This window comes from Schistocerca cancellata, chromosome 2, assembly GCF_023864275.1.
Source record: "Schistocerca cancellata isolate TAMUIC-IGC-003103 chromosome 2, iqSchCanc2.1, whole genome shotgun sequence".
In the NCBI taxonomy this organism is placed as follows: Eukaryota; Metazoa; Arthropoda; class Insecta; order Orthoptera; family Acrididae; genus Schistocerca; species Schistocerca cancellata.
In genome coordinates, this window is record NC_064627.1 from 365,437,754 (window position 1) to 365,451,273 (window position 13,520).

The 13,520-nt window shown below is 41.8% G+C and overlaps 1 protein-coding gene across 1 annotated transcript in view; it reads right to left on the reverse strand.

Moving 5' to 3' along the window:
* Window positions 1-7,723: 7,723 nt before the first annotated feature.
* Window positions 7,724-13,520, reverse strand: part of LOC126154130 (T-box protein H15-like) — a 370,779-nt gene continuing 364,982 nt past the window's right edge. The window contains exon 6 of the mRNA XM_049916116.1: window positions 7,724-8,348. Within this exon, the coding sequence (XP_049772073.1) occupies window positions 7,724-8,348 (625 nt within the window). The remainder of the gene's footprint in view (window positions 8,349-13,520) is intronic.

Below are 13,520 nucleotides of genomic sequence, written 5' to 3' on the forward strand. Positions count from 1 at the left end.
CGTGTGCAGGACTTGAAATTAGAGACGAGTACTTCCACGTCGTGAGTACTGGGTGAGTCTCAAACTGTGTATGAGACAAAAGATAAAGAGAAGTACTCGTCCATGGTATCAGTTGAGGACTCGCGTGTGTGATGAATATGTTCTTAATATTACTTTGCGTGATATGATTCCGTGTGACGCTAGATTCAAACTCTGAGAGAGAAGCAAGGTGAGTCGGCCGTCTATCCAGCAACGCCTCTTGGCTTGCATTGCACAGGAAGACGTGCATGTATCTCCAGAGTTCATAGTAGGAAAGTAGAATTACGATGTGGGGCAGTGTCGTGTGAAACTGGGATAAATATTAATTGAAGTGGGAATGCTGAAAGTGATAATGTTGTGACTATTACCTGTGTAGTATTTCATATTGTAGTGTGGTGTAGGTCGTGTAATTTGGGTATGTGTGGTTTGCATGGGAGAGTAGCGAGGCAGTTTCAAAGGATTAGTGGGTTATGCTTGTTCCTTCTGTACCGCTCGGTCTGGAGGAAAGTTTCGTGATGATGATTGTGAGAATCGAAGTGTGAGAAATAATAAAAGATCCACCATCCTATCCAGAAAGTGCACTGTAGCGTTAAATAATTACGAGACCATAATATAGAGATTCACCAATGTAAAGCCATGCCCACTGGGCGGAATTTCTCATGTGTTATTGTTGTAGGTTATAGAATTTGTGTGTTTAGGTTATAGAATTTATCGGAATAAATAAGATAGTGAAAAGAAAAAGATTGGTGGACTTTTCCTGCGAATTGTATGTTGTCATGATGTACCGAATTTATAATGTGTGCGCCATTCATATTCAGTGCGGTGGCCACGTGTTGATAAAAGCCGTTCAATAAAAGACATAAAGAAAATGTGGTATTGCCAGTGCGTAGTGAACAGTCTGAGTTCTGTAAATCACTGATAGTCAGATGTGCGTTTCCGTTGCGTATTATTCATACAGGAGGATAATTTGTAACTTAATTGTGAGTACGAGAGTTCATGTTACTCGATAAATAAGAATGAATCCACTCGCTTGGCAGACCACTCATCTTGCGGGCCTGACTGCTTGATGCCACAGTATGAGCAAGGCATGTGGGTGCCACTCAAGTAGTGGTGCAAAACATAAAGCAAATCAATCAAAATTGTTCATAGCATCACAGAAGCTTGGCAAATATTACTTTCTTTGCCTAAAAAGAAATATTGTATAAATAATCTCCACTCTGTATCCAAAACGGTCATCTTTAAAATTAGTGAGAAACATGTTGTGATTGCGGCAACATATAGTGCTCTGAAGTACTGCATATGTAATTAGTTTTCTGAAATTCAGAGGCTTTATCTAATCGACAGCAATCAACCTATGAGCATTCTCTGACAGCGGAGTGCCAGTGTTCTACTTTAATTCTCTGAGCTACATTAAGTAAGGTAAAGTATACAGAGACAGTGGTAAGAGTTATTCCTTTGCAGTAAACATGAACGATTGCTAGCAATGAAATTAAAAACACTTTGAGCACATGCGTAATCACAGAGCAATGGAATCTTACAGCGCAACATACGGGGCAGTCCGAAGGAATAAATGTGAAGAAAAGGACAAAGGGAGTGAAAAGTGCTTATGTAATCTTGACAAGGGGGATAAGGTTTATTGGAAGGAGGATTTGTAGATTAGATTCAAATAAATAGTTGTGAGACAATCATTCCTTTCTTAGTCTTGTATTTTGCTAATATAATACAATGAAACACATTGAGTATGTACAGATACACTCGTATTATATACAAAAACAAAAATCTAATAATGTAATACTGGATACCAGACACTCAAATATTGTCACCAGTGACTTTACCGTAATAAGTTAATTACCAACACAGACACGACGATTATACAATACATTTACCAATAGCTACTGCGACCCCCGAGCTGGTAGCTTCGTCTGTCAGAGCACTTTGCTGTCTGATACAGGAGAGGAGAGACCAAGAGACCAGGAGACGGTGGCGGTGTTGAGACCTAGGTCGTGGTGAGCTGGTGCCCAGTTTCCTGAGTCACAGTCCGTGATTCGACCCAACAGGCTTTTATTACAAACTATTTTGTTCATTTCTAATAATACTGGAGCCAATTTCAGTTATTTCCATTGACTGTTGTCGGAATGCTAACAATGAATTCCTCACACCTCAGTATTTGGAGGATTTTGCAATTCTCAACGCGATAACACTTCTCTCCTCCTGTTTCGACGCAGCAAATTGCTCACAGCAGATGAAGCGAAGGCCATCGTTACATCAACGTTTACTGAACCTTCTTCATAGTAGTTGCACTCGAGAGGACTTTTTAAATACAGATTACTCCAGCGGGTTACTTCCTACGCTTATATACACGCGAAATCACGCACGAACACTATATATAACGTTCGAGAATTCTTTGGCTTCAATGTTGTTTATACTCTCTCCTCAACCTCTCGCCATCTTACGTAAACTGCTGCTTGATCGCACGAACATTGTTAAAGTCAAAACTCGTTGGCTGCCACAGTTTAATAACATTGCTAACATTCGTCCTTATTCTGCAGAACACTATATATCAGTACCATACCTGTTTCTCAATGTAATTTGTATTTAACTGTAAAATTATAATAAAAGTATCAAATCCTCTTTTGAATTTAGTAAGCTTTTCCATTAAGTAAAGGCATTACATATAGATAGAAATATTTATCCGTCTAATATTCAATAAAATCATTCCAAAAATGAGAAATTTCAGCGAAAATAAATTTGAAAGGACTCAATGATTCAAAGTACTAGAGTACAAAAGGACTTCATCGCATAAAAATTTCATTTGCTGTTTGTAGCTTCTAGACGACTAGGAAAGTAAAAATGACGGAATAATCAGCAAATAATTATTTGTCACCTGTGAATGGCTACTGACAGTTTCGTCATTTTTATTGTACAATGAGTAAAGAAAATAGTTTTCTGATCAAAATGCTCAGGTAATGCCTGATAGTGGCAGAGTCCGAAATTAATCAAGATTTTTGTTTTCTTCTTCCAGTGTGTTTACTTGACGTCCGTCAGTTCGTTGTTGTTCTTATAGCACATAAACTCGTATAGTCCCTGCCGGAGTTCCTTCGGTGGTACTGAAGCATTTATTTCACCACTGGCAACTACGGTATTCGACTAAACACACACTGAATGCGTCAAGATAGCAGCTTCCTCAGGCTAGTTTTCGAAAGATAAAATTATCTGCATAAAAAACAATAAATAATTTACTTTTCGTCAAACGATAAAAACAAATAACAACCGATAGTAATAAGACGTGTGTCACGTGAACCAACAAGACTACTTCAGTTTGTAGGGCAAATACATCGTGGAACTAATAACGTTCTGAGGCTTTCTTCTCACAAGTTCGACTAATAGCATCTCAGAGGCACACAGATCCAACCAGAAAATCCTGCAGAACGAGTATGCAATTAAATGAATACACTAAAATAGTTAACACTTCAGCGAAGCAAGAAGAGATATTCTCAGAAGCCATCACACGTCAGCACAAAGGTAGAAGATAATTTTATCTGTAATATATAGCTTTGAGCCACTTTCAGATTTGACCTAGAGCGTAACTGCACACGGTTTTCTGTTATTTCCACTTTTTGCTAGAAACAGAACAAAACGTATGTCCGAAAGTATAGGCGTCATTTGTCTTTATGTTAATAGTCTTCACTGTTGGGGATCCTGTGTTATATAGAGTGTATCATAATCATTTTGAGAAGGCGATGATTTACAGCTTTTCATAAATTTGACAACTCATGACTGCACGCAGCTGTATCACTCCAAAATTTATTATACAACCTGTTTCAGCCGTTAGCAGACCATCTTCTAGTGTCCACATACAGTTAAAAAGCGAAATAAAGTACACTGAGTCATCACAAATGCATAGTCGTCAACATATACAAACTACTGAGAACTTACACTTCCAAATCGTAATCATATATGATGTAAATCATAACCATGATACGTCATTATGCCACAAGACAGTCTCCCCGCTTAGCTCAAAAGGCAAAGCACATGTAGCGTCTTGAAATTCAGTGACGAAGCACTAGCCAAACTGAATTAACGTGCGGTTCTGAGTAAAGAACACATCGTCAAAGATGTTAGACAGGCTTGAAGAGATCCTACACCACACTAAATAGCATATATTATCAAACAAAAGGTAATTCTTCACTAGGGTACCTTAATATTATCGACTTGCTGCGCGGGGTAGCTGCACGGTCTCAGACGCTTTGTCACGGTTCGCGCGGCTCGCCCCGTCAGAAGTTCCAGTCCTCCCTTGGACATGGGTGTGTGTGTTGTCCTTAGCATAAGTTAGTTTAAGTAGCGTGTAAGCTTAAGGACCTATGACCTCATCAGTTTGGTCTCATAAATTTCCAATTATTGATTCAATGATAAAATGCAGAAGAATAAGTAAAAATATGTAGACACAAATTACTTTGGATATAACCTCTGTTCCATGGTGATTTGTTATACTTACGTGTTCTATCACATCTGACGACAATTTCAGAGTGTAAGTTCTCAGTAGGTTATGTACATTAACTGCTTATACAAGGTGGTCAGAATCAGTATGAAAACGTTTAAAGTGCGTTGCAGGCTTGGTTGTGCTGAGAAATAATTGCTAAAAAGAAGTCGATATGTTTCCGTTTGTAAGCTAATTAGCATTGAAATTAATCAATCAGGCCATTGAGCGTGTAAATTCAAGTGGCCTGCAACGTACGATTACTGTCGGTTGTTCTCATTGCGTAGAGCACGAGACTGCTCAGCATTCGGCTTGGGATCGATCCTTTGTACTGCCTCAAGTCCAGTTTTTGTTTCGCTCTCTTGTTCAGTTTTAGGAAACCAAACAAAGAACACGTTTGGTGACTCCATCTCTCTCAGGACGCTTGAATTTGCGCGCACAGTGGCCTGATTGGCTAACTTCAGTGTTCATTAACTCAGAAATGGCGCAGCATATCGAACTTCTCAGTAACAATTACCTCTCAGCACAAAGTAACGTGCAACATCCTTAAAATATTTTCAGACTGTTTCTGATCACACTGTATTTAAGACTATTTTAGTGATGACTCATTGTGCTTATTCACGTTTTCTACCATATGCAGTCACCAGATGGCAGTCTGTTAAAGACTGAAATAGCTTGTGTAATAAAGTTTGGAGTAATACAGGTGTGCACTACCATGAGCTCTCAACAGTGCACCATAATCAATAGGAGAAAATGAGACGGGCGAAAGTATACGACAACCCAACCAAGAATGTTCCAGTAAACATGTATATTCGAATGAGCCACTCGCGAGATACTTGCGAATACGTGGTTATGAGCCGACTGTGCTTGGCGGCCTTGTCCTGTCACGATCTAGTCCCTGCATGCTGCGCCAGACAGTGTTCACTCCTTTCCTCCCTGTCCATACGCTGCTAACCCCCCCCCCCCCCCTCCTATCCAACTCCTGACTCCTGCTGCTTCCATTCGTTGCAGAAGCATTCGGGGAGCGCTTTGTCAGAAAGCTTAATCGACAGACTTTGCTGTCATCTTCAGGTCTTCAAAATTTTGTTACAAGAAGTGTTCGCGGTCAGCTGGAACCTCATGCCAAGTCGTCATGTTATTTGATAAAATGTAGCACATTATACAAAGATTTGTCAGAAATAAAACATTAACAATCAAAAGTCACGTTGTACACGTGGCCATGTCCGTACACATAGCGTTCATAGATGATTGTTACGTCATAAAAATCACAGTGTGCAATAAAATGCACAGTAGCACATCTGTTTACGTTAGCTTGACATGTTCCATTCACTGATGATCCACGTTAGACAGCGTATATAGTACAATTAACACGTTTTGTAACAAAATTTTGAAGGCCTGGAGATGACAGCAGAATCTGTCGGAACTGGTTGTCAAAAATAAACAAATATTTATGTGATCTTAGCCTCAGAAAGTTTTTTATCATCTAAAACGGATTGCTCCTTGTAATTTCTCAACATGAGAAAATTTAGTCAGACGGGGACACGATCGAGAAGTTGAGATTTGTACTAGCACACTGATCTCAGTGGTGGCTTGCTGTATCTGGCGGCTCTAACGCTACAGACAAGTATGGCTCGCCAAGGTATGGCTGGTAGACACCAAAACCTGGAGGGGCTGTGCCTCCAAGAATCCTCGAATGAACCTGAAGCTACTGCCCATACAGTAGTATATGTTACCGGCAGCTTGCTTGAACGTCAGCCGTCCACTACTCACAACATGGACCTACGCCTGCCTACGGACATGTATTTGGAAAGTATTAGTCTCCTATAAAATGTTCCTGTCTGATATTTTGCCTGTAAGCTGACTGCAAATTGCCTTTATTCCCATGCTGTTGATGAGGACTAGCGTACGTTTTATACAGAAACTTGCCCTGTGAGCTTTCTCGTAAACAGTACTTGCATATATGTGTGTTTGAGAGGTACAGGAAAAACACAACGTGCGCACAAAGGATTTACAGACATTACCTGCCAGTGGCCATTGATTTATATCAACGGGGAAAGTCGAAAATTTGTGCCAGATCGTGATTCGAACCCGAGCCTCCTGTTTACTGGGCAGTTGTGCTGACCACTAACCATCCAGACACAGTATGTCAAATAAAACAATTTTCAGCCGTCTAATTTCCAAACTTATTTTATGTGGCAACCAGTTTCGGCGATTAACTCCGACATCTTCAGGCCCCTGTAGGAAGATTACACCTCGGTTCTGGTCAAAACAGGGGCTAGCATTCGAATACTGGTATTACTATATTTATGCTTGCTATAGCGATAACTTCAACCATCATCAGCCGACACGGTCCAGCTACCATCTCTGAAAAGATGGACATACAGGGATCCAGACACAGCAAAAAAATGGTTCAAATGGCTCTGAGCACTATGGGAGTTAACATCCATGGTCATCAGTCCCCTAGAACTTAGAACTACTTAAACCTAACTAACCTAAGGACATCACACACATCCATGCCCGAGGCAGGATTCGAACCTGCGACCGTAGCTGTCGCGCGGCTCCGGACTGAGCGCCTAGAACCGCTAGACCACCGCGGCCGGCCCAGACACAGCAGTCACCACATCTGGCCACTATACCATGCGAACACAGTGGTCATGTGTGCATGGGCTACCCTAGCATGTCTTCTGTCAGACCCAAATTCTTAACTTATACCACGCACTAGTGATGTAGTGCCCTGCCCACTAGCCTCATTACTCGCGGTATCTCGCTGAGTCTAGTAAGATTTCAAGTTTGACGTGCATCTGCACTGACGCCATCATTGGCTGTCATCGCCTGAATTATACATGTGGCGTCCAAAAGAACAGACGCCACATGTATAAATACATGTGTGGTTTCTGGCAACCACAGCACGATTAGCAACCGAATATTATCAGTTATCTCGAAAAGAACTTGTGTGTGGAACATGTTTACTGGAAATTTTATGCTTCTATAATTGTGTAATTTCACCCGTGTCAGTGTTTGCTGTTAGAATAGTACACGATACCTATAGGGATAGGAAACGAATGGTATTAAAATTGTACACCCTGTATAACTCAGATACACCAGTGTGTAACACTTTCGGTTTCTTCTTGTGGTAAAACACGTTCAGGTTGGCAGCAGTGTGTAAGGAACTCGCCAAATTCGTCCCAGTTCGGTGTAGGGCCAGTGAGGAAGGCGCGGGCTTCCGGTTCAGTTGGCGCGGTGGTCCTGCGGGCCGGTGGGCGGCGCGGCGGGCGGCGACAGCTGCTTGGCGGCCGGCACGGGCACCGGCGCCGCCACCAGCGGGTAGGGGCTGAAGCGCTGCGGGAAGACGGGCCGCGGCAGCCGCAGCTCCGCCGCCCCGGCCGACGACGGCGACGGCGACCCCGACGAGCTCGACGAAGACGTCGGCGGTGGCGACAGCACCGACCACGACGACTGCGGCGCCGGGGCCGGCGCGGCCGCCGCGGGCGGCGGGATTGGCGCCGGGGCGCCGCCCCCGGCCCACAGGTGACCGGCCAGCGGCAGCGGCGGCATACGCGGCGCGCCGGGCCCCGCGCCGGAGGCGGCGGCCCACAGCGGGGGCGACTGCACGGCCGCCGCCCCCAGCAGCGCGTGCAGCTCCGCGGGCGAGTAGGGCCGCCCCCACAGTGACAGGTGCGCGCGCGCCTTCTCCATCATGGCGGCCGAAAAGAAGCCCGCGCCGCCTCCCGCCGCCGCCGCCGCAGCCGCCGCCGCCGCCGCGTTGTTGTTCTCGGCGTCCATCTCGGAGTACAGCCGCAGTGCGGGTGAGCGCAGGAAGTGCTGGTCCACGAACATCGCGTCCATCGGGTCCCTGGGTGCATACAAAGACAACCGCATTTAGTGCCAATGTTTTGACCTGAAGTATCCAGAATCGGTAGCCAACACTGGGTACAAATATATTTCTCACGGAGAGTGAGCCGCAATCCTGGTTTAACAACACAAGCTTATTTACTGTCTGTCGATTCCAGTTTCTATTTCAAAATGACGGATTTTGGGGCGTCTTCGGGTCATTTCTCGAACTTACAGAGCAAACTGTTTTAACGGAACTATCACCTCAGTCACATACTCAAGTTAGTATACGACGGTAAAATGATATTTAAATTAAAGGGAGACACACAGGGTGACATTTATTGAACTATATGAAATTTAATCTTCATAACTTCTTAACTGTTTGCGTTAGGACGTTCAAAGTGCACGGTTGGTCGGGGCATGATGGGAAGTAGTTGCGGCTGGTCCTGGCGGAAGTTCGAGTCCTCCCTCCGGCACGGGTGTGTATGTTTGTCCTTAGGATAATTTCGGTTAAGTAGTGTGTAAGCTTAGGGACTGATGACCTTAGCAGTTAAGTCCCATAAGATTTCACACATATTTGAACATTTCTTGGGAAGTAGTATGGTTTGGCTAAACGACGAAGCCCACTTTCATCTGGATGGCTTGGTCAATAAGCAAAATTGGCGTATCTGCGGCAGTGAGAATACACATTTCACGATCGAGAAGTCTCTTCACCTTCAGTGGGTTAGTGTGTAATGCGCAATGTTCAGTGCCGGCCTGAGTGGCCGAGCGGTTCTAGGCGCTACAGTCTGGAACCGCGCGATCGCTACGGTCGCAGGTTCGAATCCTGGCTCGGGCATGGATGTGTGTGATGTCCTTAGGTTAGTTAGGTTTAAGTAGTTCTAAGTTCTAGGGGACTGATGACCTCAGCAGTTAAGTCCCATAGTGCTCAGAGCCATTTGAACCATTTGCAATGTCCAGTCACGGAATAATCGACACGATATTCCTTGATGGCACAGTGACTACCGAACCGTACGTTAAGGTAGTCATGCTTTCATCCCCATTAACCAAAGCGACCCTCATTTCGACAAGATGTGCAGGATGCAGCTCGACCCCATCGAAGCACGAGAGGAGCATTTTGGGGGCCCGCATTCTGGCTCTGGGGTACCCAGAGATCACTGGCATGGGCCTCAATTGGCCGCCATATTCTCCGGATCTGAACACATGTGACTCCTTTTTGTTGGGCTATATTAGGACAAGGTGTACAGAAATAACCTTAGAACCGTTGCTGGGCTGAAAACAGTAATTCAGATCATCGACAGCATCGATGTTCCGACAATTCAGCGGGTCATGCAGAATTTCGCAATTTTCTGCGTCACATCATGAAGACATCAATGAAGACAGACATATCGAATATGTCATAACCTAAATCCGCATATCTGTAGTGACGTTTACATGTTGAATAAACTGTGTGCAAGCCACAGTTTGTAATTAATTTAAGCTTTTTTCATATAGTTCAATAATTGTCATCCTGTATGAGAAAATAAACAAGTACATACAAGCTAATTTAACTTTTACTGTTAGAGAGTTAATCTTGCACATGTTGTCGTTATGTTATTCGCTATAATTTTGAATATTATTTCAGTTTTTTGTCAAATAACTTGATCAGAATGTTGCCTGATACTTCTAGAACGCACAGTATCACATGTATCACATGAGGAACATTTTCTCAACTGTTACTTTACTTATCACTTTCAAAACGTGGTAGATTATTCTTAGCAATTAAATAAAACAAATCTGTGAGCCAGTTTCTTAATGTCAGCCTTATAACTCTAGCAACAATTTTTTAAATTTATGTATGATACACATTTCACAAAAATTTAAATAGATTTGACAGTACCGCACTTTGAACAATTTTGTATCACAGGAACTTGTCTTATAGTACGTAAAAACTCTGTAGTAATTTCACCGTTATGTTTGCAGTGATTCAGCAGAAAATGTTCCTTAGACAATTAAAATTGAAAGTTCCGGGAAATGCACAAAAAAGATTTCATCAGCATTTATACCAGAAATAAATACCTTAACGATAACGATAACGATAATACTCCAGTGAATTTCGCCCTGTATTTTCATTTTCAACCAGCTCAATGTTTATGGCGTCTTATATTCAGAACTATATGTTGCTCAACGATATAATTTTGACTGTACATTCAGTGTTGGACTTAAATACTGTCTGCAAACTATGTCGCGAGTGCAATTAATAGTTGTTGTTGTTGTGGTCTTCAGTCCTAAGAAGTAATAATGTAAAACATGATGCTTAATGAGGCAGTTTTACTGCATGAGCAGCGAAAATGTAGTAAGCGAAAAACTTTTTATAATCATATTGTGGGAGTTGCCAGCGAGAAATAGTTTCGAAATTATGTCTAAAGTTTTTTGCAAAGCACGTATTACTCTCGTTCTCAAATACTGGATGAATGAAGTGTGGGTATCCGCGCGTCGTGGGCTACACTGCTGTTTAATCCCCGACTCTACCCCAATCCTCCGAAAGGTAGGTGCTTTTTACCGCCACAGCATTTCTGTCCAGTCAGTGATATGTGTACCAAGATTGGGTGAAATGGGTCCAATGATTTTGGAGGATATATGGTACTTACATAAATACAGCATTATAATGCGTACGGAGTCATTTACTGTTAGAACTCCTAGAAAAGTCTACCAGTTTATTGCTTCCTCACATGTGTATCTCGCTAAAAGATCTTGAAGGTCAAATTAGAGAGGTTCGAGCTCAGACGAAGGCCTACGAATATTGGTTCTTGTGTAAGACTATTCTCAGCTGAATCAGGAAATAAGGGAAGTGCAAAGGTAAGCAATGCATCCTGCGACAAACGCTATAAGGCGGCTTGCTTGAATATAGATGTAGATGTCGAGGGAAAAGAAAACCGTGTTTCTTCATTTAAGAACAGCACAAAGATGACTGTGAATACTTGAAATCAACTACACACAACACCAGCTTAGTTTTAAATGATAAAACACAGTATCCATTTTCCCCATCTGCGAAATTAATTTTCAGCTGTGTAAATGTTAGATTATAACAGTAAAACCAATTTCATTTTCATTTCTAGTGTAACGACTTCACTTTACTTAGAAATATAATACATACATTTGTAAACACTCACTGTCTCTTTCACTAATATCAGCGTTAACTCGCATATCATTTTGCCTGTGATTGCGACATTCATTTGTCTACTGACGATTACCTGAGAGGCCGGAAATCGATTCGTGGTCAAATAAATAATAGCTATGCAAAATTAGGAATTTTTTTCTGTTTTATATGAAATTACAGTACCAACTGCGATTAGATAATTTGGCCCACACAGAAATTATCAAGCGTCGTCATATCAAGAGTAGATTACATGTTCGCAGCGTGTCTCGATCCACACAACACTGAGGACAGAACAACGTTTTATAGTTTTATTTATAGGAATCCAGCAAAACAATAATACGATACAATAGTCGCAGGCAGAACTTAACACTTGCGATTATTGTGCCCTACTGAATATACTGTTTGCGTCTTTTCGATGCTAAGTTTATCTTACGCACAACGAAAATTTTAGTTGTTAATACCAAGAAAGCGTAAGTATTCAAAAGTGTTACACAATTAAAAATGGGAAGTTACACCACACTTTTCGCCATAAGTTTACTTGTCTTGATCTAAATGTAAACAAGTGATTTGGTACCTGATTACAGGTTTTGTGGAACTGCTTCATTCTATTACAGTCAAGGCAAATAAATTGATAATGAACTCTTACGGATCGCTTCTCTCCTCAAATATGTCAGGTCTTACATATCACGTCGTATTCATTATACTGCGAAACTTGATTGGCGTTAGTCTCTTGACTATATATAGACATAAAATAAGTTAATGAGTGGTTGTAAAATAAATCTTTTCATACATCCCTAAAAACTATCGTAGATAGCCTCCCAAAAGATCCGAGTGATCCTCATGTTCTGAAACCTCACTTCGCAGCACCTGTCAACATACTGATCAATCATAATCTATCAGGAGTCGATGCACTTCTGGGGCTCTGCGAATCTGATTGCACTCAATTACCGAAGTTACTGAAAACAAGGGCAAAAAAATTTCCTATGGTTACACACTTCACGCATAGCACGTAGCTAGAATATTTCAGGTTACACGTAGATTACAGAAAAGGATTGGTTGACAATTTAAACATATCTTGCGTTAATGCGGCCAGTGTGGTTCGTTTCGACAAAGGAGCTCCATGAGGTCTTCATAATATGATGATTTTATATACAAAATTAGTTTTATGTTAACCTCACTTGTCGCTTGTAAGTTACAGAAAATTAAGGATAGCTTCGTAAATGCAGATTTTTGCGAAAATGGTACATAACTTTTCAATTACATTCAGCATTTGATTTTTTGTGCACGAAAGTCATCCTGCATAGAAAATCCTTATGACTCATCGACATAGAGGTCGCAGACGGGTAAAAATAACTTCATTTGGGAAGCGCCTGTGAAGCGAATCGGCTGTGGCATGAGTATCATGACAAACAACTGTTTCGCAGCGGCCGTCACCGTTTGTTTGTATTCAGTTGGCTATGGGAACTTTCCACTTCAGTTCACATCACGAACATATTGGGGTGTTGGGCGCAGTAAGTTGTACCAAAAAATACAGCGATTCCAAGGACCGAATGGCCAGTAACCACGAAAAAACTGTCCAGGGTCCTTTCTTTCCGAAAAACACTTCTGTTACTAACGTCACAATCCTAGAATTATTATAAACAGCACAGCAAAACAAAGAGTTAATTAGGACGGCTGAAATTTGATTTTGATCCTTGTGATATCAGGTGGTTTCATTTCTCTCGATAACCTACAGTTTCTCGTGAATGTTGCAGCGAATGGGAAACAATTTTCTGTATCTCTTGATACACGATGGGAAGTTTCTGATATAGAAACACAATGAAATGAATAACACTTTTGCGAACAACAACACTTTCAACGTCAACATAACTGCCTTTTAAATCCTTTCACTGTTCCAGAAATTTCAGTCTTCTGTTTTTGCTCAATGTGCATGTTAGCAAACCAAATCAATTGCTACGTTTAGGTTAATTCTCCTGACGGATTTTACTTCCTACGTATACTTCTTGATTCACCAAGTATATTTTTCTTTCCTTCGACAGAGTACTTCTTTTTGTT